The sequence below is a fragment of the Mytilus galloprovincialis genome, chromosome 13 (genome assembly GCF_965363235.1).
Source record: "Mytilus galloprovincialis chromosome 13, xbMytGall1.hap1.1, whole genome shotgun sequence".
Classification (NCBI taxonomy): domain Eukaryota; kingdom Metazoa; phylum Mollusca; class Bivalvia; order Mytilida; family Mytilidae; genus Mytilus; species Mytilus galloprovincialis.
Window position 1 is genome coordinate 43,970,247 of NC_134850.1, and position 27,986 is coordinate 43,998,232.

The window sequence follows — 27,986 nt, forward strand, 5'->3', positions numbered from 1 at the left end:
TACAAACACGGTATATCGTCCGATATGCTATTCAATAAAACCATGAAGGATTTATAATTCGCCAAAATCTCATCCTTGTCAATTGATAGGTTTGTGTACATTTTGGATTACCTGAGTACTCAATTATTTATTATTTTTATTTAAGACACTCGTAGTAGTATTTTTACATACATAGACAATATTCCTGGAAGCTTTGTCGACAGGAACAGCAGCATACTTATGGTGAAGAGATAATAGAGATTTCAGTCTCTCTGTCTCTAAAAACGTAGTTATGGAAAACATTTGATGCATATAATTGACGACACAACAAAAGAAAATTCCTTTAGAAAAATACAACGATACATTTATTTATCATCTTTTAGTATACATGATAATATAATCCATTATGAATTAAATTATAATCTTCATTTCACCGATTGCAGCAAATCTTTCTCTGTAAAATGGATGTTTCCTCAGTTTGGGAAATAAGACTTCAAAGCTGGAATGAAATTTTGTAATGCTCTTTAATAAAAAATCAAAACTTCAAAATATTTTCATAAATCGTTACAAAAAATGAATATAAATTCAACCAAATAAATTACAACAGTATCAAAATACAAATAGAATCATGCCCCATATTTAAAAGTATTTACATTAAAAAATTAATGTCAGAGTTCTCCATCATACATGAATAATGAGGTCATATAATACAAAATTTACCCCCTGATTTTTCAGTACAACAAGATTCGTCTTCTGTCTCTGAACTGCTGGAGTGTTCCGATGCCCGTCTGTTCAAACCATCGACGTTCCGTAACCAATACGTTCTACCTGTCATCCCAGGAAAGGCATTTAGAATGTCTCTCTGAAAAAAAACGCCTTGTATTTTATTAACCGTTAATTGGTAAGTGGTATGATAAATACAAACGGTCATGTATATTATAAAATTGATAGTTGCTGAATTATGTTAAGCACATAGTTTAAAGTAAAAGTAAACGCAACGAAGGAACAATCGCTAAAACATGATTGTTGTCTCTATTGCTTAAGAGGGATGCTTATTGATATATTTTATCATTATATTCTATTGTTTAACCTGAGAAACGACAATGATGCACTAAATGGTTCAACATTATTTTTAAATACTTTTACATTTTCGAAAGACAATAACAATCAAAACCAATGAGTAAACAAAGACTTACAAAACCAAAGGACATTTACATCAACAGTTATAAATAATAATTAGGAAACAACACGAACTCCACTAAAAGCCGGAAGTGAAATCAGGTGCTCCGGAAGGGTAAGCATTTCCTGCACCGTATACGGCACCCGTCGTGTTATTTCTTTGTTCAGTTCGGCAATGATGGAAGGTAATTATGACTGAGGAAGAATATCAGATATGACTTCTGACACACTTTTGTCATAATGGCCAATCAGCTCATGATGGCGACCGTAAAATTTCTTGAGTGATGACCTTAATTTGATTGACTCATAGCCCTGTCTTAGCAACTTTTGAGAAAGCAGTATTGCTCGTTCAACAAAATCAACGTACTTTGATCTAGCTCTAGAGTAACGTATCAATTGAGACACATATACTCCATATGCTGGTGCCACTGGGATGTTGCTACACAGAAATGGAAAGTTGATTATAGGAAAATTAAAATCTTCGCGTTTGTCATAAATTTTGGTATTCAACCTAACATCAGTAGTCATTTCGAGAAAAAGGTCTAAATATGAAGCAGATTTATCTGTGTTGGTAGTATCTTTAATTTCAAGTTCACTTGGATATATTAAATGTAAGTGATCACTGAATCTATTATTATTAACATGAAACTTCGTAATTTGAGTCAGACGATTCAAGTAAACTTATTTTTTTCGTTATAACAAACTTCAGTTCACATTATTCCAATTATTTACTTCTCTAGAAGTTAAGTACACCTTACTTAATATAAAATAAAAATGGGGAAGGTTGTATGGTAACCTATAGTTGCTAATTTCTCTTTCGTTAATCGAGCGTCACTAATGAGTCTGGCGCACATTTAAAATTTCAATCCTGGTAATTGTGAATTTTGTCTGTCCGTCCGTTTGTCAATATCGATTTATAATAGGACCGGAGAGCCAGTATTGAATATCGATATCGGATTACAATATAAATTCATCCCTATAAACTTACCCTGACTACATCATTTTCTCTTTCCTCCATGTCAAATCCACCAATAGCGAGGAGTAGATCCCTGGTAGCTTGGCTTATCTGTATCCTATTGGCTTAAAAACATAGAACAGTCAACTGAACTAAATGTTATATACGAATATATCAGATTATCTTGTGGAGATATTTACTCAACAATTACTGCATTCTTCGACATCCGTAAATCTATTTGAGTGTATCCTTATCCGAGATCTCTTGTTACTAAAATACATTTCTTCAGAAAGATTATACATTTTCCAAAATCATTCCATTTTATACGAGACACCTTTTCAATGTTGAAAAATGTTGTTCAAATCGAAATGAGACATACCTTTCTATGTCAAATGTTTCAACTTAAAATGAAACAGTTTATACCCATGTAATTGTATTTTAAAACGATACAAACCCTCCATTCATTTTGATTGAGACAACGTTTCCGTGTAACTCAAAGAAAAAAGACATACCTTTCCCACGTGATTCCATTTTAGAGGCAATACGGACTGTTTCCCCAAATAAACAGAATCGAGGCATTTTTGTTCCAATAACTCCAGCAACAGTAGGACCTACAAAATATATATGTTTTTTTTTCTAAGCATAACAGAGAAGTAACTGACTAAAGTCAACTTTGCATAAGGCTGATGATTTTAAAAATATATGCATTATACAACTTATCTTTTTCTACTTATCAGTGTTTTCTGTGTTCATTTTTAATTGAAAAGACGAAACAGTCAATATAAAAATGTATTGTTTTATTGGTAAGTATTATAAACAAAACATGAACGACTTGTAGTGATTTAAAAAAATTAAAAAACAAACACGTTTAATAATTTCTTGCGCCCGAAGCGCTTTTCTGGATTTACCTTCATCAGGACCGCTCTAAGCCAAACATTTGAAATCAGAAGATGTATAAGTACCGAAACCGTTGAAGATTTATATGTCAAAAATACATAAAATAAATAAACAAATTCATCTAAAGCCAACTTTGCCTGAGGGAATTTAAACTTTAGTTTCTTCGACTTTTTATGGAAGTTGTTTAACGGATAAAAAGGTTTTTGAAATTATACAATACCTGAATGTATGCCTATCCGTATCTTTAGTCTTATACCAGGCAGGTGCGATATTTCAATTCTCTTGACATTTCTCAGAAGATCTAAAGACATTGTGGCAATTTCTGATGCGTGTCGTTTGCCATTACGCTTTGGTACACCTAAATAGAAATTGAAATAAGTATAAGCATTACTTCAAATCAATGTGTACCCTCTAAATAGGGAAGGATGCTACAATGACATATACACCGCAGTTTGTTTTTACATTGAATATTTTTAAAAAGTCTATCTAATGTAGATTGATGGGAATACAAACGTCATTTGTGAGAGGTAGGTCACGAGTGTAATTGTCTTTTCGATTTTGTCCCAATTATTTTGTTCAGAAGCGTATTCTCCCGTGTAGGCTTATTGTTTGAAACATTTAGTTAGTACATTTAACAAGCATTTAAGGAGTGTTACATACACTAAGGGTGGTTAAAGACTTTCCCTGAGCCCAAATACGACAGTGTACATAGCAGACACACTGACTTGATTTTCTTTATAAGAACTTGAACAATAAAATAATGTTTCAAATATTTACGACAATATTCACATACCAGACACAACCATGTAAGCATCTCCTATAGTTTCCACTTTGTAAACGTCATGGACGTCAATTCTCTCGTCAAAGGTTGTGTAGACATTACCAAGCAGATCGATAACTTGAAGTGGTGAACTCTGTGCACATATTGCAGTGAACCCTACTATGTCACTAAGGAATATGGTTGATTCGTTGTATTGTTCAGCATCTACTTGTTGCCGTCTCTTGAGCATCTCTGCTATAGACTTCGGTAACATCTGGTAAAGTAGCATGTCTGTGCGTTGTTTTTCTTTGTTAAGAGCCTTCGTGCTATATTTTGAATAAAAGTATCAAATTTTCAAGATTTTTCTAGTTACATAACTATTTTTATAGGTTATCGTTGACCATCTCAACGAAATTGAGTTGAGATGACCAATGATATTCTGTTTATCGCTATTTTACCTATCAGGAAGATGTCAATTTCATGTCAATTTCCTTAGCAACATTACGTGACTCCTTAGTTTCTAGCGATAATTTTCCATCTCAAGCGAGTAGCATGCTATGAAAAATTATCACAAAAAAAAATCAAAGGAAAAATGTACAAAATAGCGATAATGATGCATACAATTTAATTCATTTCAAAACGCCTATTAATGTGAATCGTTTGGTAATAAATATTCGTTTGATGTGTTTGAGCATTCGATTTTGCCATTTGATTCAGGATTTTCCATTTAGAAAAATTCTCAGAATTTGTATTTTTGTTGGTTTACTTTTGCTGTTGATGCACGTGTCATTTTCGAACTTTTTTATAACCTGATATGTTTGATTTCAATTTAATATTGTATATGAAAATTAAATAACATTGATAGATAAAAAAAACATTTAAATTTCAGATCTCCTTTACCCTGTCATACGCATAGTTTTAATGTAAGAGAAAAACATAGTGTATAGCAAATTGACTGTGCCATCAAAAAATGAAAGAATTATATTTTAGTATGAAGAGTGTCAGAAAATATCATACCGAAAAAAAGAAAAACTGTTTAACAGCAAAAATAAAATCTATGAATTATAGAGACTATTTTAAATGGTTTAATCCGACGCCGTACATATTGAGGATAAAATACACGCATTATTTTAAATGAGCGGATACTTTTTTTGAGAATGACTTATCTATCTAGTTCTATCACATGGTTTGCTTTTTGTTTCTTTTTGTCTGGTTTCATGATATTTAATCTTAAGTTGTTTGATTACATTTGTGAACTGTACTCTGTTGTATGTATGTTCGTATCTTTTTCGTCGATGATGTCTGGTTTTTGTTTCTTCGACTTTAAAGCATCTTGGTTTTAAAATTTTAGTATGCATGCTTTTAGGGGTGAACAACCTTACAAAACACCATCTACAGATTAACGTACGGTCATGGACAATCTACAATATACAAGTAAGAATAGTCTTTATGAACCAAAGTCTACACAAGTTTTGCATGATCCATTACGAAATATCAACTATCAGCTTCAGTCAATTTAATTGAAGTCTGGAGCTGGCATGTCAGTTAACTGCAAGTAGTCTGTTGTTATTTATGTATTATTGTCATTTTGTTTATTTTCTTTGGTTACATCTTCTGACATTAGACTCGGACTTCTCTTGAACTGAATTTTAATGTGCGTTTTGTTATGCGTTTACTTTTCTACATTGGCTAGAGGTATAGGGGGAGGGTTGAGATCTCACAAACATGTTTAACCCCGCCGCATTTTTGCGCCTGTCCCAAGTCAGGAGCCTCTGGCCTTTGTTAGTCTTGTATTATTTTAATTTTAGTTTCTTGTGTACAATTTGGAAATTAGTATGGCGTTCATTATAACTGAACTAGTAGATATTTGTTTAGGGGCCAGCTGAAGGACGCCTCCGGGTGCGGGAATTTCTCGCTACATTGAAGACCTGTTGGTGACCTTCTGCTGTTGTTTTTTTCTATGGTCGGGTTGTTGTCTCTTTGGCACATTCCCCATTTCCATTCTCAATTTTATCAGTCATAATAACCAAAATATCAAAGGCAGAAAATTGATATTTGACTGTAGATCTGATTACGAAATTATTTCCTGAGCATCTTTTATCTCAATCGGTGAAATTTCAAGATGTCCAGAGAGGAACATACACTACATTTTGCTCTAAGAACCGCCTAATCTTTCATGATGGCGGTACACAAGTCAGAATAAAAATCGTTTACCGATAGAGTTTAACAAAGGGTTCCTAATCGGGAAAATACAAAGAACACTACCTATTTTTGCTTGCTTTGCGATTAGGTTATTATTTTTAAACAAGTGTTAACATGTAAGTATTTACCTATTTGCTATGGATATAGAATACTTCTGGATATCAGACGTTAAACTGTACACCGCAAAAACAACTAATGGACAAACTATGAGGATTACCCCAAAAACAATACAAATCGTTATTACGCTTTTAAGTTCTTCTTGAGACTCCTTTGCTAAACTTTTATCAATTGTTAATGCCAGAGCATTCTGTGTCCGAGTTAAGACACCTTGGTAGATAGTCATGTTATCAAACCACAGCTCCGCTTCTTTGATAGATGCAGATTCTCGTGAATAGTTATTTGCCTTTATTCTGTTTCGAAATTCCTCAATACGTTCGCTAACATTTGGATTTTTTGCTAATTCTGCATTGTAAATGTCGAAAGCTATTTGCGAATAAAACCGCGCTGATTCAAAAGTTACATTAGCCCTGTCTTGATTTTCAATGAATAAAAGATACTTTTCTCGAGATGCAAATCCACCAGTGGCATAAAACGAGACACCTAAAGCTCGTTCTCTCCCAAACAGCTCACTAGCTACAATGATTTCCTGGTAGGCTACAACGTCTTTCCATACAGAACCTGTGCTAGATTCACTCACCGAGTCGTAAAGCCATTTAAGCAAAACAAGAATTATATTTGAGTAAAAATTCAATTCGGCTTCTACAGACTGGTTGTAAACGTCTAACTGATACCTGTGTTTATTCAGATACGACAGAAACCGCTCTGGTGTTTCCATATCCGATATGATGTCATCCCCCTTCGGCCAGTTTGATAAATTTTGAACTGCTAGGTCAGTATCAGGATATCGTTGAAGCAAGAAATCTTTAGTCTCTGGTTTGATGTTGCTTACATATAAAGCGCTCATGTCGCGCTCAAACTGAATAGAACGCAATAATGCGCCTAACTCAATGCTAAAGACAAGTAATTGACGGACGTTAGATGAACTAATGTAATTACCGACAGCTATAGCAAATGTATTAGCTGTCATTCCTGTGATGACTAGCACGGGTAACATTACTACTGATAACATCTTTATCATCTGTTTACGCTTTCCAGCGTCTGTGATTGGATTTCCTGAAAGAACATAACCATTTTCTTATATAGATTAGACCATTTTGTTTATAAATTAGACCGTTGGTTTTCCTGTTTGAATGGTTTTACATAAGTGATTTTGGGGGCTCTTTATAACTTGCTGTTCGGTGTGAGCCCAGGCTCCTTGTTGAAGACCGTACCTTGACCTATAATGGTTTAATTTTATGAATTGTGACCTGGATGGATAGTTGTCCGATTGGCACTCAAACCACATCTTCCTATATTTATTGCAGGAGTACTGCAAGATTAATAATTGGAATTTCAGTAAAATCTGCAAACAGGTATGTATCTGATATCAAAAGCGAATAAAGACGTAGTCAACAAACAGAAGAAATCTGAAGTTCTTAAACAATATGTATGACTTGATTTAAAATAAAGTATATCTAACTTATGTAGTAAATCTCTTAAAGACTTAACTGGATAAGTTAATCATACTTTTAATCTTAAAAAATCAATGGACCAATAGTGGTCTTACCATAAATCTAGATTAGACTATATACAGCTGTTGTGCAGTGTTGGCCAGTTATTAGCAATAAAATATATGGGACGAGTCATGTGGTAAATATTACGAAATAAGTATGACTACTTATACATTTGATATCTTTACAAAAGGCGTGTTTTTCCTCTTGTCCAATCGATGTGGTTCAATAACTTATACTTATAAAGTTCTAAGTTAAGTTTCAGTTTATATTCTGTTTTAATACATTTGTACTAAAGGAGTTTGACATATCTTATAGTATTACCCGTTCAATAATTTAATAGGAAATAAAGTCACATGTTTATGTCTGTAACGAATAATATCGCTTTTCTTATGATAATGCATTAGAAAGTTTTTATTTCATACATACCTCTGCAGAGAATATCGCATTTTGTTGGAGTCTGTCTGACATTAAGCATATCCATAATGGCCACGTTCAGCTCCGACGGGGACTGTGATAGAATGGATGTCTTGGAATTTGATCTATCAACAATGCCTTCGGCATCGGATGGGTGAACTCGTTTACATGAATTCATTTTTTATATGGATTGGTAAATCTAGAGAGAGAGCAAAAATCTATTTAACTGACCTTTAAGTCGTAATAATAGTCTACGATGTATATTAAAACGAATTATTAACTGTATTTTTATATGCCCTGTGACGAACAGTATGAGTATTGATAATCTTCTTAAAATTGTAAGTACGATTTAATCACATGGCTGTTCAAAATAAGATATCTCATCAGCGGTAATTGTTGTCTCAACATTCTTTTTTGTCAATTTTTCATTTAGATTAGGCAGCATCTTGGGCAATATTTGTGAGAATGTTTCTTAAATGTTGTGTTGATATCGCTGCTGGTAAGGTGGATTATCTATCACCGAGAGTATAATTAGTTCAGTAGCCAGTACTTCGGTATTGGCATGATTCCTTTAAAAAAAATCTGAAAATGTCTATTAATAAATTTAGAAAATATCAAGAAAGAACTGTTTCAACTCCCTCAGGCAAAGTTGACCTAAGATGGATTTGGATGTTTAAAATCCTTTTTGATCATACATTTTTTAAACATGTTCCTGTTCTTATACACCATTTGATTTCAAAAATTCGGCTTTGAGCCTTCCTATTGAAGGTAAATCTATATAAGTGCTTCGCATGTATACATTTTAAAAAGGTGTTGCTTTCATTCGATTTCGGTTTTTCTAGTAATGCCTTTGAGTTTGACTTTGAGATTACCTTTGAAGCTGAAGTGTCAGCATTTACGGAAAGTACACTAGTGGAAACTAACTAGATATTAAGTACACAGTATTTGTAATTTACTTATGATATTAAACAATGAATTCTGAAACAACCATCACTTGGAATAAATGATTGATGGCTCAACCAAGTGGTTTTTTTTATATTATAAATCTTTTATTTCCACATTTTTGTTTAAAATGTCTATTTAATCAAATATAATACTCAAGTTGGTTTTTTTTTCGTATTTGGTAAAGAAAAATAACAACTCACCTCTTCTACCATTTAACATATACAGGAACACGGTACGATATTTCCGTGTCTATGGAAACGGTTTTTATGAAAATTTATTGATTTTAAAAGTTGTCCCAGTAGTGTAAATTGGTGTTTGCTTTAAGGCGGTATTTGATCTCTAAATGTGTTAAAATAGCAGCTGATTTTTCTTTTACGTAAATTATTTGATCGGTACTATAGATTTTTTCCTGTTAAAAGATGATGAAATTATAACAAACGCTAAGAATATAAATAAGTATAATTGAGGAGATATGATGACAGTCAGCATTTGATCAGTCTCACAGTAATAACGAAATAAAGATATTCATCAATATTTAGAAAAGAAATGTTAGTTTTACGGATGAATATATGGAGCAATATAATTTGGACACCTGATCTAAGAAAAATCAGTTGTTACGTAGCTCTGACCCATAAACACGTTGAAACTGACGTATTTACCCAAAAATGCCATTTAACACATAGCTTACTGTATAATAAGTTATGAGCAAAGGTTATACCAAAAGTATTTTACCGCATAGACTTCTTTTTATAAGACATATTGTAACGGATTATTTAATATATATAAGCATTGACTCCTGTCCAAATATGATAAGCGTCTCGACTTCAAACCGAGGCTATTTTTAGGGCAGATTTTGCAGTTTTTGTACGAAACGCACGAAATTTGAAGTAAAAAAGCAAATATGTGAGACTAAATTCACAAATATAAATGCTAAACATATAATGGACTAAAGTCTTTTGAACATTTGAAGGTTGTTGTTTAATAGATTTGTCAAACCTTTTGATTTTTTATTTTAATAGGCCAAAATGTTTGTCTTATCGTTACTTCTTTTGTGTTTTAAAATCAATACAGGGGTGAAGTACTTATTTCTGGATTAAAATGCCCTCGGGTAATAACAGCAGTAGTATCCACCTAGTGCTTGAATTAAAAAAAATAACACTGCATAAATGATAAGCATCTGCAGCACTTGCCTGGACTTACCATTATCAGAAAAGCTCAAAAGCAAAATTGTTTAAGTCGGAGAAATGTTAATACTTGCGTATATATATATATCAATCAAAGGATCCTAACTTTGGGAAAATTTCTGAAGTATATGTCATAAAATTAAGCCAGTGGAAAAGAACTAACCACTAGGCTGGTAATACCCTCGAAGCATAACATTCAACATGCAGCGGTTATAGATATGCTTGTAGTGTCAAATAACCTACTTTACGTCGATATCTAAATAATTTACACGTGCATTATGCTTGATAATATTATTATTTTATAAGATAGTGCGAAGAAAATAATATTTGTCCAATTAGACAACATCTCAATAACATAAACAAAATATCTAGAGGTCAATATCGGTTGTCACCAATATGATATTATACAATTATTAATATATAATAATAGAAAGCCTTGAGGTGTCCAATTATCAAGAAAATTGTGGGATAAGTTTAACATTTATGATCAAGTATCTTAAATGACAAACATATAGAAAGATAGCTAAAGATAGCTACTGGTGAGGTTCCTCACTTGGGGTTTTACTTTTATTTATTATTTAATCATCATTCTATTGAATCAAGATCAGTTGAACGGCAAAAGATACATCAGTTTTGTATATTCATGTTAGTTGGATGTTTATTTCAAAAATGGACAATCATACAACTTCTTCACTTTTACCGAACTCCTAGGGAAATTCAAAAGCTTCTTCACTTTTACCGAACTCCTAGGGAAATTCAAAAGCTCAAAAACATCAAACGAATGGAACAATTAACATATTACTTCGTACAGGGATTGGTATCGGTATTCAAAAGAAAACATACAGGCTTATACTTGTTTACGCCAAACGCATGTCGTCCTTATAAGACTCACCAATGACGGTGACGAATTTAAAAAAAAAGAAAAAAGCCAAGTGTTGATAGTTTATCCGAACCGAACAAGCATCTAGGAATGTAAATTAGATATATTTTTTTGCATACTAGTATTTCTTTATGCAACAAGGAGCTACTTTGACGGTAAAAAACTATGTGTTTTTCAAAACGTTCTGATCAGCAACTATTTAGAAATGATAATAACAGTTGTATTGGAAACTTATTAATGCAAAAGATGCAAATAATCAGTGGGGAATTTCAAAATTGAAACTTAGAACACACGACAAAGGAAATAACAATCGAAATGGAGAAACACATTCGATACTCAGTAATGAGGAAATGTGTATTCATAATAATAATAAGTGATGTATGCAATTGCTAACATCCACTTTATTAGATAGAACTTTGGTGGAGACTTGTCTCACTGGTTATTATACCGCCGTTGTAAACAATCGATATCCAAACAACGTTATTTTCATTTTGGTGTACGCACCATGAAATCCTTAGAATCCTTTAACTCCGAAACAGTGAATTATTCACAGAATATTTCAAATTGTTTATGACTATACTAAAACCTCAAAACTTACAAATCAATCAAGCAGATTTGATTTGGTACTTTGTTGATGTGTTACATATTTGTTATTCGTTAAATTTTTGTACATAAATTAGGCAGTTTGTTTTCTTGTTTAAATTGTTTTTTATTTGTTATTTTGATGCCATTTTTAGCTGACTATGCGGTATGGGCTTTGCTCATTGTTGAAGGCCATACGGTTACTTATAGTTGTTACTTTCTGTGTCATTGTGGAGAGTATTCTCATTTGCAGTTTGCAATCATACCACGTCTCTTTTTTATTTATAATAAATGAAAATATTTGATATCATCTGTCATGGATTAGGTTTATCAGAATATATCATTTGTATGTGTCATTTTTTTAATTTTACTGAGTTCAAAGTCTGATCAATTTCGTTTAAACAGAAATATGCCGTTTCTTTAGGACATGTTATCAGAACTATGACCAAGAAAATCCGTAAGGAAAACGAAGAACATGAAGAAGAAGATATCACAATTTCAATACCGAAAATAAAAGAGAGCAACACGACTCGAAAACTGGAGATGAATTCATGTACTATTTTGCTTATTCACTTAGTCCAACTTTATAAGCAATGCGCTCTTACTCATATTATACAATATCGTATTAAAATTACTAAACATCCAAAAGATTATGGAAGTATGTATGATTATGTATAAAGAAACATGATAAATAAGCTTCAGTTTTATGACATGGTATCTAGCAAAATATAACTATTGGATTTCATAAAACGCCATTTGCAACCTTCTGTGCAATCGTAAAGATTGTGAATATAGTATAATGTACTGAAAGTAGTTAAACAATTTAATTCACGACAGGTGTCACATATAAATGATCAGCTAATCCTTTTGGAGCACCTGAAATCACCCCGCATTTTTACATTGGTTCGTTTCAATATTCAGTATTTAGTTTTCTATGTTTTGTTTTCATATGACGTGGCTCTATACTTATACATCTCGTCATTGTGTTACTGTTCTATGTTTTTTTTTTGTAACCTTGTCTTTCATTTTTGCTAATGGGCTTTGTCTATATGCCTCTTTGTGCTTCTTTCTTACATATTTGTTTGGTTTTTGTATTGATTAAGATTATAACACAATGATGACTGCTATTACACAATTTTTGACATTTTTACCTATTATGTTTATTTGTTTTGTTTGCACATCGTTTTCAATATAATGGAATTTGATGCGACTGTCATACAAGTGAGAGGTTTAGTTGACTATAAAACCAAATTTAATCAAAAAATTTCTACATTAGAAATGCATGTACCAAGTCAGGATTATGACAGTTGTAATCCATTCGTTTGATGTGTTTGAGCTTTTGAATTTGCAATTTGACATTTTTCGTTTTGAATTGTCTTCGGCGTTTTTCCAAGGATGTTATCAGTTTGTCTCGAACTCTGTGTTTGAATACTCCATTTGTTATAGTCTGCCTTTATTAAGTTTTCCATATGTGTAAATTAAAAATTTATTGATTGAAAAATTAACATAAAAAAATGACTGGCTTTTTAATTTATAAAAACAAATTTCATTTTGACAAAATTGTAAATTGGAAAACTAAGGGGACTTGGAATGATTCTGAAAAGAAAAAATCCACCACACCAAAGGATGTGGGGAAAAAATTCTATACCGTATGATAACCTATGACCGATAATGTCTGTGTTAATTTGTCTCTTTAGCCGAGTTGTCTCATTTGCATCATATCACATTTTCTCATTTTTACATATATCACCTTAGGGCTGCGCTATCATGGCTACATCTGAAACATTTTAAAATAGAAATCAACGGCCTGATAAATGCTTAAACAAAACCGAAAATAAAAAGCATCAATCAATGACAAGCATTGAGTTACAATTCTCAACTCACTAGCGATCTATGTTCGTGGTCTGAGGTATTGTCGTCTGATCATTTATTTTACCGAGTGTGACCTATACAAAATTGTGACATTTTTGTTAGATTTTTATGACGGGTAATGCATGCATATCAGGATACAGTTACTACGCAGCTGGTCCATGCAATGCCTTCTGCATTGAAGTGTTACCTTGATTTGTCTCTATTTAATCGATTTTAAAAATTTTAACATAGGTTAACTCTTGCCGACTTAATTTCCGGGCTACTGACAGGCAAATAAAAAAGTGTTACATGTTTATGGGCGTACAATCCTAACCTTTATATAGGACAACACAATTTGTAAGAGTGGTCGGGAAACGCTTTACTTCTCAGATCGTCATAAGAAATATTGATCAAAAAAAGACAAAAGACACAAATGACCGATCACAAAGAACTAGCAGTTATTGAAGCTAGTTCAATACCAATTACACTGTCCCTTTGGTATATCAAGCCCTTCTTTTACAGCTTAGACACAAATTAAGTAGTTCTAGATTACAATACCATTCAGCAAACATTAAACCGATTGAGTGTAAAGACGTAAAAATTGGACATGTACCATGCCCAAATAAAAGTATACAGAATGATTCACCAGATTTCAAATTTATTTGAATGTAAGTATTTAAAAGCAACCGTACGGCCTTCGACAATGAGTTTACCTATACCGTAAAGTCGGTATTAACTGGTATTCCATCGCAATGTTTATTCATTTGTACACACTCACATGATGAGTTTATTCACATCTTTTTGTCAATGAATGCGTCTGTCCTGATATAATGGTGTGGTAACAATCTCAGTTCCTACTGCACGAATCAGTACGTGCCGTAAATGTTTGTCTTCAATAGTTCATTTTTTTATAAATTATCCATGCCGTTTATATTTTCTTCTTGATTTGTCTCCCATTTTGTCCAATTTCTAAAGCTTACTTTACAAATTGGAGTTCGGTCAAAGTTTAATCTTTGTCACTTGAATTTTGAATGGATAGCTGTATCTATCATACAATTCTTCATTTTATTTTTTTCTGAAATACCTTAATGAAAAACTTAGAGACGTGTAGGTTGCCAACTAATCTAAACGTTTTGGAGCATTAAAACAAAACAAAAAAAAGCTATTGCCAATGAGACAAGTATTCACGTAAGTTCAAATGTTTTTTTTTAAGTGGATGAAAGCAATTATAGGCAATCGTATGGCCTTTAACAACATGAAGATCCAATACCGTCTAATCTATACAAGGCGTTGTCAGTTTGTTTTAGATTTATGAGTTTGACTGTCCCTTTGGTATCTTTCGTCCCTCTTTTTCTATACAAGGCCCGACGTGATAAATATGAAACAATTTAATTGAAAACACTAACGACCTAATTTATATTCAAATATAACGATGAACACTTAACCAACTAAAATCACTGAACTAAAGGCACCGAATTTCGGTCAGATACATCAAGAATGTTATTGGGTTAAACATGTTTGCTTGCGTTAAACCCTCCACTAACTTGGAACAGGTGTGTAACGGTACAATATATATATCGATAAGGTAATCGTTATAGTTTTTGTTTTTGGCTGTTGAGCTTCCAATATCAATTATTACATGTATGTACACTAAATAACACATTGGTATAGTGATCCTTCAGTGTATATTGACGGAGACTTTAACTGTACAAAAACAATCTCGATGAATATTTACCACTAATTTTATTTCACAATGCTAAAACGAAATATGAAGATTCCTATAAAACTAGGACAAAATTTAGAATAATGTAAATAAATATACTCACTTTTAAAATGATCAACATATTTATTTTTGTCGAGAGAAAGCTTAAAAACTGATAGACCATTGTAATATTGATGAATTCAATCAAATGTAGATTGAAGTATTTTATTTTTAACAACAAGTTTTACAAACTAATTAAATCTTAAGGGATTAAAAATGCTTTCTTAGATTGTTATAAAACAGTAGCATATTATTACCAATTATGTGATCACGCCAAATGTTTTACGAATTGCTGTTAATAACTGGAATAGTCTTCAAAAGGTTTTTACGACATGTACTTCTACCAAAACCTTGACAAAAATTTGGAAAATAAAAAAGATACATAAAACATTACTTCAATGATAAACTGTTAACAAGTTAATTTTGGAATATTTTAAGAAGGTTACATTATTTTTGCAATGGTTACCAAGTGTTTTACCTTTAAACATCAGTACCGACCAAGGTATATGAAATCCCATATAGTTCTTATTACCATGTGTAAACTTCTGGAATACTTTTCATCACTTATACGCATTACCAAAAGTTCAGATGGCTTAAAAACAAAATTGACTTACATTAAAGGCACCGAATCGACCGTTTGATGTTGTTGTATGGCCAGTCAAGGCCTTTTAAACACAATCATTATCAATATATCCGATTCTCGTTTCAATTTGACTAATTAGCGAAATATCATATCTTCAGAAGGAGTTTAATGATAAAAAAATGTGAACAGTTATATGAACTTTAGAACATTATATAATAAACCTTTATGAATATTGGTGTAGGTGAAGATGAAAAAAAACTTGCCATGAAGTAAAATATTTTTGTACGAGAGACTTAGGACCACTTGCATACAAATATTATTTTTTTAATACTTCGCTTGTATGATACATTAATACTATTCTTGTGCTATATTGTATATACATGTTGAATATATTAATAAGGATAAAACACTTTTATACTTATTTCTGATACAAATAAACCATTAGAAATAGTATACTGTTCAAAAGTAACATGAGTACATGTGTAAGTGAATGTGCCATAATTTCGTAATTTAGATAGAAACAATTATACACATAATGTCAATGTAACTACATGTATATGATTCAATTACACTCTGAACTCCTTAAGCATAAAATCCACGCTTTCCCATATTTTCCAAAGTAGAAAACTAGTTGATGTAATACAATACCATATCATAACAACTGAGAAATCAACATACTTGCGACATTGTTCATGGGAAACGTCAGTGGCATTGTAGAATGATGCGTTTTAATGAGATATTTCATAATCCACGTATACATTTCACAGGTTGACTGTGGTACACTTATTTCAACATGTTTACCTATTATGTATGTTTGTTTTGTTCACATATTGTTGACAATTTAATGAAATTTTTTGCGACTGTCATACAGGCGAGAGATTTACCTAGATTAAAAAAAATTTCAAGGGATTTTCCGTTTTGAATTTTCCTCAGAGTTCGTTACTTTTGTGATTTTACTTTTTATGTTCAAATGCTGCATAATTTGTAATTAAATATAATAATCAAAAACCTTTTTTGTTTACTTAAATATAAAAAGAGAGAAAGCAAAACAATACAAAACGTAACGAAAAGGAAACAAAAAAAGTAACGCAAATATATATTTAGAAACTTAAGGCTGCCAAAGCTGAATCAATAACAAGGCCTACTGTATTGTGTTTGACCTCTATGGTCAATTCTAGAAACAGTAGATGCAAATTCGGAGTGTGAAGTTTATCAACTAAAATCACAGTTGCGATTTTAAAAGCATCCGAATAACCTATAGTTTGGTAGCAATTTGTCAATGTTAGGATTTTTCGTCTTAATCTAAAACAAATAATTCTAGGGCAAATTTTCTCTTTTTTGTAAATATTTTGTTTGACGACTGTTTATGATTTATGAACTTCATTTTGCATCATTAAATTTGCTCTTCTATAGAGTTTGTAAAACTTTTGTTTTGCCATACTTTCTATTTTTTGTAACTATGACAACCGAAGCTGACATTAGCTAGGATTAATATATTATATGTGAGATTATAAGGACAAATAAAAATAACATATCAGAATAACATACTAATAGCTTTAAAAAGATATGTACGATGTTGTTTGTAGTTCAAATAAATGGTGGGGAAACAATTGGGCTGAAAGTATTTAGTTCTGTTTAAGAAGCATTGACAATTACATTTTGTCTAGATTATTACATTACTTTTGAGTCTACAATTAACTGATATCAAAAACATTTTTTTTTATATGACAGAAGCTTTGTCTTTCCGTTGAAATAGCTAAAAGTGTTGCTACTTCGGAACTGGAATCTTCGTTATGTCAGTAGCAGGTATGTATCATAGTATTGTTAGTGAGGAAAGTAGGACTTCAATCCTGAAACAAAAATTAATAAATGTAAATGATTTAGAATACTGTGACAATATATGGTAGCAACAATAAAATCAAAAACATTCAAGTTACAAAAATTACCTTTTGTATGTCTATTGTTTAATTTTTACATGAAACAACTATATGTTATATTATTCAATTATAATTAATGTCTTGTTATCAACAGAATTTGCAATTCAGATTTTCGCTAGTCTTGTTATTGACTTTGTGTCAGATATGATTAGGAATCATTTTGTTTTATCCATGATGTGGGATTAAAAATTTAGTCTAAAAAGAGCCATGTTTGTAAATAACATCTTTTTTACATACATAGAGTTTCAATGTTAAATGGATGAAAAATCTAGACAAAACATTTCTCGTCAAATTTGTAATGGTTTATATCTCATAATCAAGTACACGGACCAATATACTTTTGCTGCTTTTTCAGTTCCGTTATTCATGTAATATCAATGCTTACCCTTCTAGAGCACCTGATTTCACTCCCGGTGTTTAGTAGAGTTCGTGTTGTTTCTTATTTATTATTTATAACTGTTGATGTAAATGTCATTTGGTTTTGTGAGTCTATTTTTACTGCTTCGTTTTGATTGTTGTTATCAATTCAAAACAGTTTTATAAAATTTAAAAAAAAATAAATAAAAGAGAAGCGAACATCCATTAAAGTATTGCTAAAATTACCTCCAGACTTTTCCGTCGAGGTAACATCATCCTCGTTTTCGGAATTGTTAACTTCCATTCCTCCTTTATATTGAAATCCATCCACACGATTTAACCAGTATGTCCTACCATTTGTTCCAGGAAAGGAAGTCATCAGTTCCTTCTAAAAAAAATGTGTATCAGCTTATTTGTACGAGCTGTATTAATTTTATCCATTGGTGTGTCCAATATATAAACCCATCAAAGCACTAGGATTAAAATTGTGTACTCCAAAAAAAGTCAAATCACAAATATACTGAACTCCGAGGAAAAGTCAAAACGGTAGGTCCTTAATCAAATAGCAAAATCAAATGTGTTTTGTAAAGAATATTACCATAAAAGATTGGATGTAAAAAATATCTGAACGAATACCAAGTTAACAATTATGTAATAAATCTGGCTCAGCGTATCGGTCTTATGAAAAGCAGGGTTCGTGTAATCTGTTTTCAAGAGCCCGCTGTTGTCTTTTTGAATACTTGCGCTTTACATTTCATCCTTTTTTTATTAACCAATTCAACTGATTCCTATAAATAGTTTCGGTTTTTACCCCTTCTGGCCAGTAGCTTTCTTTACTTGTATGTCAAGTTTATAGTGGTTTTGTTATGGGCGTATCTAATGTTTTTGTAGTGGGCGTATTTAATGTATTTGTAATGGGCGTATCTGATGTTTTTGTTACGGGCTTATCTGATGTTTTTGTTATGGGCGTATCTGATATTTTTATTATAAATGTATCTATTGTTTTTGTTAGGAGCGTATATGATGAATGTTGAGCTGCATTATTTTAGACTATACACGTGTCTAAAAGCTAAAAACTCTTGTTTTATGTGCATCATTTAAGCTTCTAAATTGTAATTAAGTAATAATTGATATGAATATTTACTCTTATTTCATCATTTTGTCTCTCTTCCATTTCAAATCCACGAATGACAAGCAACATATCTCTTGTCGACTGGCTAAGCTGGATCTTGTTAGCTAAAAAACCAAAAGGAGTTGTATTTGAGATGGATTAAAATTATGGTCAAATCAAAATAAGGTTAAATTTCACTAGCAATCATACTTTATAATATCTCCATATTCTAGTATACATATAGGTGTTGTAATACAATTACTTCTATTTTGAAAATTAACTTTTTATCACATAATGTTTTTTAAAATCTTAACCTATAAAATTGAAAAGACCTTTTTTTGCTTCTATTTCGCTTAATATGAATATTAAACTTGTTATCACATTATATTTTTAAAATCTTAACCTATAAGAAAGAAATTACCTTTTCCGCATGATTCCATTTTTGATGCTATGCTTACTGCCTGCCCAAACAAACAAAATCGTGGCATCTTCGTTCCCACCACACCAGCTACGACATGACCTTTAAAAAAAGCATTGAATGAATGAAACCTTTATAAAATGTTTCACCTTGTTATGTCCCATTTATGGTCATTATGTGTTTCGGTGTGTGCGTTCGTTCGTCCCTCCGTCTGTCCCGCCACAGGTTTAAAGTTTTTGGTTAAATTTTTAATCAAGGTAGTTTTTGATGAAGTTGAAGTCCAATAAACTTGAAACTTAGTACAAATGCATGTTCCCTGTGATATGATCTGTCTAATTTCAATGCCACATTAGATTTTTTACCCTAATTTCACGGTCCACTGAACATAGAAAATGATAAGGCGAGTTGAGCTCTGAGTACTATGGATACGTTCTTGTTTTAAACAACAGTTAATGGGATATTGTTGGCTAAATCAATTGTATCATTGGTCAAATGCTGATTTTCCAGTGACTTTCGAACAGCGGTATACTACTGTTGCCTTTATTTACCTCTACTTTTTCACTTGGGTATGTGTTTAAGGCGATTCTTTAAATTTTTAATTATATTATTGAAACTAAAACTCCATTTGATAACAGATAACTAACTTTACCGACTGGTCTTGCAGCAGGAAACACAGTTCTAATATAAAAGGCACAAGGTCTGCTTTAAATGACTTGGAAATGTGATCGTGTGGAACTGTGAGGTTTTCATATTTTTTAAGTTATTTCTGAACTGTTTGCAATTTGATTTGTATTAACGTTTGTACCTGAGTGAATTCCAATTCGAATTTTTAGTTTGATTCCAGGGAGATGAGGTACCTCTAGACATTTGACATGGCTGAGTAAGTCCACGGCCATTGTTGCGATTTCTGAAGCATGGCGTCTACCATTACATTTCGGAACACCTATAATGAAAAGACAAAGATAAACAAATTAATGAGGTCATCCTTCCAACTTACAAAAAAATAAGGGATTTCTTGCGTCTTGTGCTTATATCTGACGCAACTTTCATCGGGTAGGGATGAATTCAAAAGTATCGAAAGCATAATATATATAACGCTGAATAAATAAATGAAAGCACACAAATCGGAATAGCATATATAGAACTACCATTTGAAAATTTATGTTAATCTTTAAGGGTTTCAATTGAATTGCGTACTTAAAAGTGGTTTACAGCACTGTTTGTGTCCTCCGTTTGTTTTTTGATAAACTCACATTACGTTGTGTACACTATAAGACACTTTGAGCATTGCATGTTATCAAAGTCTACTTGCACTATTATAAGGTTGCTTTATTAAATCAGCTCTGAAATATATATTTGCCGATTGTTGAACTAAAATTGTTTCCTTAGTGATTTATATGTGTCTTTCAGTAATAGCCGGTGGTGTTTTGTGGTGTATTAGGGTTTGTTTTGTTGTTTTGTTTTGTTTTGTTTTGTTTTTTTTTATTTTATTTTATTTTATTATTTTTTTTTATTTTTTTTATTTTTTTTTTTTATTTTTTGGTTGGGGGGTCGTTAGGTTTGTTTTCTTTTTATTTTGGCTCGCGGTCCAATGATGAGATTTGTTAAACTTGTGCTGATCGTACTGAATTACTGAAGCCATGTGTCTTGGTGGGTAAACCCGTTCTTTCTTACCATATATACAAACGACAGAGATTTGGTTATGAAAAGGGCAAAGATACCAAGGAAAAAACAAAAGACTGGACAGATGTACCAACATAAAAATTGGGAGACTCTGGGAATATCAGAGTTTTCTGCTCCACAAATTAAACCACTGTTTATCCAATGATTTGCTTTTGATGGATTTATTTTAAATCCGATTCATGGGTATCCTGTTCTATAATGTCATCGGAGAAATATGAATACGTTAATCGTCATTTTAGAGCAAACAATATGGATGTTAACATACCCGAGACAACCATGTAGGCATCGCCAATGGTTTCAACTTTATATACATCATACAGGTCTATCCGCGCGTCAAAACATAAATACAACGAATTCAACATGTCGACAACTTGTAAGGGTGAACTCGCTGCAGATATGGATGTGAACCCTACTACGTCACTGAAAAAAATGGTGGATTCGTTGTACTGTTCAGCATCAACTTGTTCGCCTTTCTTTAACATTTCTGCTACTGATTGAGGTAGCAGCTGGTAGAGAAGCATGTCTGTTCTTTTCTTTTCTTTATTCAAAGCTTTTGTTCTAGATAATATAGTAGAATATTCAATTAAATGCTGCATGTTACAAACTTCCATTAAAAATGCAGAAAACTCACAAAAGTCATCTTTCTAATTCAAACGTTTTATTTTGATTATTGGGATAAAGAAATCATTTTTTATTTCTTTTCCCTGTTACAGAAAATATATGCATGCATCAGATTCGCTTGGTTTAAAAGCACTTACCAGATTTTTTTTAACTTTTCAAATGCGTAATTAATTTAACGTTAGTTAAAGCAAGGTGTTTTCAAACAATTACGGATTCAATGAATATCTATGTAATAGAAATTAAAGTTTATTTACCTATTTGCAATGGAAATTGAATATTTTTGAATTTCAGATGTCAGATTGTAAACTGCAAACACAATCAGTGGACATACAATAAGGATGATACCAAAGACAATACAAATCGTTATAACACTTTTGAGTTCTTCCTCGGACTCTTTGGCTAAGCTCTGATCAACTGTCAACGCTAGCGCGTTCTGTGTTCTCGTAAGGACTCCCTGGTATATAGTCATATTGTCAAACCACATTTCTGCCTCCTGAATGGATGCAGATTCCCTGGAAAAGTTGTTTGCTTTAATTCTGTTTCTGAACTCTTCAATTCTCACACTGACATTTGGATTCTTGGCCAACTCGGCGTTATAAATGTCAAATGCAATTTGTGAATAAAACCTTGCTGATTCGAATGTAACATTAGCTCTGTCTTGGTTTTCTATAAACAGAAGATACTCTTCTCTCGATTCAAATCCACCTGTGGCATAAAACGAGACACCTAACGCACGTTCTCGCCCGAAGAGCTCGCTAGCTACAATGATTTCTTGGTATGCCACGACATCTTTCCATACGGAACCAGTACTTGATTCACTCACAGAGTCGTAGAGCCATTTCAACAGAACTAGAATTATGTTCGAATAAAAGTTCAACTCTCTTTCAACTGAAGGCATATGGACATCTAATTGGTACCTATGTTCGTTCAAATAAGATAAGAACCGTTCTGGAGTTTCCATGTCTGAAATGATATCATCTCCCTTTGGCCAGTTTGATAAATTTTGAATTGCTAAATCTGTATCAGGGTAACGTTGTAACAAGAAATCCTTGGTCACTGGTTTTATATTGCTGACATATAACGCGCTCATATCGCGCTCAAATTGAATTGTACGCAATAGCGCCCCTAATTCTATACTAAATACAAGTAGCTGCCGGACATTGGACGAGCTAATATAGTTACCAACGGCTATAGCAAAGGTGTTCGCCGTCATTCCAGTGATAACTAATACTGGTATCAATACAACAGACAACATCTTTATCATCTGTTTTCGCTTTCCAGCATCAGTTATAGGGTTTCCTGAAACAATTAGTACAATAGAATTAATTTTAAGGTAAGTATGATAAAAAGTAATAAAATCTACGATTTTCATTTATATAATCAGAAAAAAAAACAAGAATCTATTACTTTAAGTTTCTTATGACTTGACATTGATCATCTTTAGTTGTTTAATTTTCCGGAAATCTAAAATGTTCTGATCTTGTAGTTGGGTCATATTATTTATTTTTAGAATTGCATAAGTGCGGCCAAATATATTAGGAATACATCAAAAGGGTTTTATCACTTTTTCATTAAATAAAGAAACAAATTCTGCAACTTCATCCCATTCAATGTTCAACCTTCAAAAGTTAAGTTTGAAATTATAAAGAAAACATAATTTTGATAACTGTTATGTTCTATTCGCTTCGCATTTTAAAGGTTGAAAGAATGATAGTTTGACAGTTATAAGGTATGAACATGAAGAAGAAAAACACCTAATGTATCACAAAGTCACAAAAATATTAAAAAGTTTTTAAACTTTGTCTTATAAACCTTTTTGTTTGTTTAAAAGAAACTATGTGGTTGGAAAATACACATGACAAAAGTCTAATGAAATTACCATAACGTTCCGTATTTTCGAAGTAAGCGTCATTCTTTAATTTATACTATCGAAATTTCATTATCAAAAGTCTAAATAATGTAAGTGGTATTGTGTCTTGGTAAATAAACTCATCATAGATGAAATTTGTATTTGCACCCAACGCGCGTTTTGTCTACAAGAGACCCATCAGTGACGCTCGAATAAAAAAAAAGTTAAAAAGCCAAATAAATTACGAAGGTAAATGTTTGTTTACATATCTGTTTGTTTTATATTGATTAAGATAATAACACAACGTTGACGGCTGTACCCCTATTTTGACATAAAATTGAGAATGTTTACCTAATGTGTCTGTTTGTTGTGTTCACACATCGTTGTCAATGTAATGAAGTTTTATACGACTATCATACTAGTAGGTTGTTTAGGTAGCTATAAAACCAGGGTTAAGCCAACATTTTCTACATAAGAAAATGCTTTTAAAGTCAGAAATATGACAATTGTTTACCATTCGTTTGATGTGTTTGAGATTTTGATTTTGCCATTTGATTACGGACTTAATTTCCGTTTTGAATTTTCCTCGGAGTTCAATATTTTTTATTTGACTTTTTATGATGATTTTTTTTTTTAAGAAAATAGACATACCTCTACAAACGGCATCACATTTAGTTGCAGCTTGTCTTGCATTAATCATCTCCATAATATGGTCGTTCAGTTCAGATGGTGACAGGGACAGATTGGAGGCATTGGACAGCGACCTACCGACACGAACATCGCCAGGATGAATTTTCTTACAGGCATTCATTGTTTATGTTTATCTAAAATATTCATCAGTATACAATGTGAAAATAAGAAGTGGTATGTTGATCGCCAATGAGACACCACTCCACCAGAGAGAAATTAACAATTAATTATGGGTCATCGTGCGGCCTAAACAATGAACATTGCTATGATGAATTTTCTTACAGGCGTTCATACATGTAGTTAATGATAATCTGAAATATTAATTAGTATACAAGTATTGTGTATTGTTTGAACGGGTAGACGGTAGTATATTCAAATTGATATGAATAGTTTAAAAACTTAAAGTAGCGATAAAGTCATATAATATTTAAACAAAATTTATCAATCTCTGGTATTACATGTAATACATAATGTCTCTGATGTTACTAACGGATAGGCATTGGCGATATTCGACCTTGTAACAGGTACATAAAAACTATTGTGTCAATCCTCATACTATCTATACTGGTGTATAATAGATCGAAAAACTTTGAAATTTAAAAGAAAAAACTTGAAAAATCTTACCTTCGATATATATCGTCTTTATATTAAATTTAACGACATTTTGTTTTACAAGACGTTACTTAATATCTGTTACCATAGCAACCTAAATAACTATGAAAATATTTGATGGATGATTATTAACACCTTACATTTTCACTGGTTATAGCATCAACACCTGCAAAGAACTTTAAACAACTTGTCTACCATAATGCTTTAAAATGATTTTTCAAAGGAAAAATTAACAAAAACATTAAAAATAAAAAGAGGTAGGGTCCCTCAATGTAATGCCGACTAGGGCCATTTTCAAAAGTCTTCCAATCTTAACCAAAACATTTCAATTATGACAGTTTCGTGTACTTACATAGCGGACCTAACAACTTTATGGCAAATTTCTGAACGTATATATAATTATAACCAAATTTTACATACATTTAATGCCTTATAATTGCCAAAATCACAATTTTAAAAATTTGTACCCTTAATTTTACAAGCAGTATTACGTAAGACAGTATTAACGAACACTTCTGTATTTTGACTTTTAAATATACACATTATTCTAGTTGGTAAAGAATTATCAGAGAATTTTATGATTTTTACATTGTGCTTTTGCTCCTCAAATTTAAAGTGCATGCACGTACCAATAAAGTAATTTAACACAATATTTGTAAAACTGAATAACACCTTTTATGTAAATAGTTTTGTGATACTTGAATGAAATCAATATTTCCCACTGACTTATATGTGTGAAAATACGCAAATATTGTATTTGAAGAAAACTTGGATATTTTTGTCTTTCGACATTAAAATCTCTTTTAATGTTGAAAATATTTTAGAGATAATATAGTTAAAAACTTTGCACTAATGACGATGGCAGTAAAAGGGTTTTAGCGCACCACCCTAAAAAAAACATGCAAATACAATTCTGTAGTGCACCTTCCCCTATAAAAACATACAAATGCAATTCTGTACGAAGAATGCCTTTAGCAACAATTAGAGCACTGACTAACTTTTATGGATAAATGTAAAATTGTTGTCAAATCTTAATGTATATCATTTAGAGTCACGAAATTTGCATTTTCAGTTGGCTTAAATAACTTTCGAATGTTTACCAACGAAGAGAAATAAATCATCGGAAAATTTACCTTATTGCAACATTAGTTAAATAGTCATAGTGTAATCGGAATTTGTCGAACTACTAAAGTTTTTAGAAGTTTATTGGTCAACTGTGTAGAAAAAAGTTCGGGGCTTCGTGAATGATTGCTGCGGAACGATAGCTTTAAAAAAAAGTCTTTGTGATATTTTATGACCTAGAGCTAGGGTTTTGCTGCTACCTCATTGATTGCTTTTGTTTATTATCTTTGGTCCTGAGAGGATTTGATATTTATAATGGTAGATTGTCGGTACTCTCTAGACTTTGTGGCAAATAAGAGCTTGACACATTGTATAGACAGACACTGTTTTGTTGTTCGAGACCATTTGCTGACCTCGAGATTTGTTCTTGTTGTTAGTGCCTCTGATTTGTTTTCTCGTTGGCGTTTCACCACATATATTTTTATCCTTTGTTGTAACAGACGATAACAAAGAACATTTATTACATTTTCAAATCGGATTTTTAACATATAAAAAAGGGATTTTCAAAAAATAAAGAGACTAAGGAAAGGAAAATAATAGAAGATATTTTAGTGATCAGGAAGATAATTATTTAACGATAGTGGTTCAAAACAATGTTGGCAATGTCTAGCACAGAGAAGCATGAATAGCAGACATTGTATAAGTTCAACACGAGCTTATAACAACCGAAAGTTACCTATAAGCCGTACATTATGACAACAGAACAAGAGAACAACAACTAAATACAGAAACTCTTTCTGAGGGGCAATTTCCTGTAAGTTATCTCAGTCGCTACAGCGACCATAGGATTATAAAAATAACTCGCATTGTCTATTTGACTCAGAAATCATGTTTCCTGAATTCGAATTTCAGAAATTTGGAATTATAAAAAACTTTCATTGTCTATTTGACCCAAAAAGAAAATGACTTCGAAATCAAATTGAAGCAGAAAGTCCGGTTTGAGTTCTTATAATCGGACATTCATTGAGATGAAACATACAGCTAAATACTACAGATAAGTACTAGACAAATCTTTCTAATCCAAGACTGCTAGCTGTAACTGATTAGAACAAAATAAATATGTTTTGTGAAGCCTCTTAATTTTAATAATCGCACAACATATTTGGTTTTGCAGCTCAGAGTATAAATAATAAATTAAATTCAAGAATTCTCTTTGCTATTTTGTATGATTGGGTGGGACTTGTCGGGCTAGCTTTGTTAACTATGTTATATTAAAATGTCTCTGGCCGTTTAAAATGTATGTTATTGTTATGTAGCTTATACACATGATCACAAAACATGTTCTCGATAGGCTCAATGTGAATTTTAATGGCACCATTTCCACCAGACTAAACAAGATGGCTCCTTTAAAATTATACTTTCCGCGATTTTTTAGGTTTCTTGAATCGTTTGTTGCCGGTCGCATGTGTCTTTCGTTGTGTGTTCTTAGGAACCATTTGTATTCATAGTTCGGATATTGTATGAAGTTTTATTTCTATTTTAACTATACTATTTCTAGTTTGTATTCGTCTTAAGATATTGTGGCTGTTCGACCTTTCGTTTTCTTTATTTAATGGCTGTTCCTGTGGGAATGAGTTTTTTTTCTGGGTTTTTGTGTCACTGAATTGCAGCATTATCAATGTACATATGCTTACTATTTATCTTAAGCCAGTCTATGCTGATAAATTTCACAAATTATCAAAACCTGTACGCAAAATTAGTTAATTCAATATTTTAACATATTAAACAACTCACCTTTTAACTTCTTTTTAATAACACTCAGTGCGTGCGCATTTAACTTAATGTCATCATATGTTCCTA

At 32.0% G+C, this 27,986-nt stretch overlaps 2 protein-coding genes across 3 annotated transcripts; both read right to left on the reverse strand.

Annotated features, from left to right (window-relative positions):
• Nucleotides 1-317: 317 nt before the first annotated feature.
• Nucleotides 318-9,212, reverse strand: LOC143057904 (uncharacterized). Its single transcript, XM_076231364.1, has 9 exons — nucleotides 9,145-9,212; nucleotides 8,012-8,198; nucleotides 6,101-7,145; nucleotides 3,804-4,096; nucleotides 3,231-3,368; nucleotides 2,626-2,724; nucleotides 2,147-2,238; nucleotides 700-841; nucleotides 318-478 (listed from the first exon to the last, which is right to left on the reverse strand). The coding sequence occupies exons 2-9, from the start codon at nucleotides 8,175-8,177 to the stop codon at nucleotides 453-455; spliced, it is 2,001 nt and encodes a 666-aa protein (XP_076087479.1). The 5' UTR covers nucleotides 8,178-8,198; nucleotides 9,145-9,212; the 3' UTR covers nucleotides 318-452.
• Nucleotides 9,213-15,281: 6,069 nt separating this feature from the next.
• Nucleotides 15,282-27,954, reverse strand: LOC143056477 (uncharacterized). 2 transcript variants are annotated; one of them, XM_076229557.1, is made up of 9 exons: nucleotides 27,921-27,954; nucleotides 24,414-24,586; nucleotides 22,168-23,212; nucleotides 21,558-21,850; nucleotides 20,415-20,552; nucleotides 19,613-19,711; nucleotides 19,225-19,316; nucleotides 18,327-18,468; nucleotides 15,282-17,636 (listed from the first exon to the last, which is right to left on the reverse strand). In XM_076229557.1, exons 2-9 carry the CDS (start codon nucleotides 24,571-24,573, stop codon nucleotides 17,611-17,613), a joined length of 1,995 nt encoding a protein of 664 aa, XP_076085672.1. In that variant the 5' UTR covers nucleotides 24,574-24,586; nucleotides 27,921-27,954; the 3' UTR covers nucleotides 15,282-17,610. The 2 variants fall into 2 exon arrangements, with proteins under 2 accessions (XP_076085672.1, XP_076085671.1); XM_076229556.1 differs by lacking the exon at nucleotides 27,921-27,954 and adding an exon at nucleotides 25,077-25,147.
• Nucleotides 27,955-27,986: the final 32 nt, after the last annotated feature.

Excerpts from the sequence above, each read along its gene's own strand:
- LOC143057904 (XM_076231364.1), bottom strand. The coding sequence starts at position 8,177 with ATGAATTCATGTAAACGAGTTCACCCATCCGATGCCGAAGGCATTGTT. Across the intron at positions 2,725-3,230 it reads ACGGATAGGCATACATTCAG|GTCCTACTGTTGCTGGAGTT; the intron begins GTATTGTATAAT and ends TATATTTTGTAG. Across the intron at positions 842-2,146 it reads GAGAAAATGATGTAGTCAGG|AGAGACATTCTAAATGCCTT; the intron begins GTAAGTTTATAG and ends GTTTTTTTTCAG.
- LOC143056477 (XM_076229557.1), bottom strand. The coding sequence starts at position 24,573 with ATGAATGCCTGTAAGAAAATTCATCCTGGCGATGTTCGTGTCGGTAGG. Across the intron at positions 19,712-20,414 it reads TCGAATTGGAATTCACTCAG|GTCATGTCGTAGCTGGTGTG; the intron begins GTACAAACGTTA and ends CTTTTTTTAAAG. Across the intron at positions 18,469-19,224 it reads GACAAAATGATGAAATAAGA|AAGGAACTGATGACTTCCTT; the intron begins GTAAATATTCAT and ends CATTTTTTTTAG.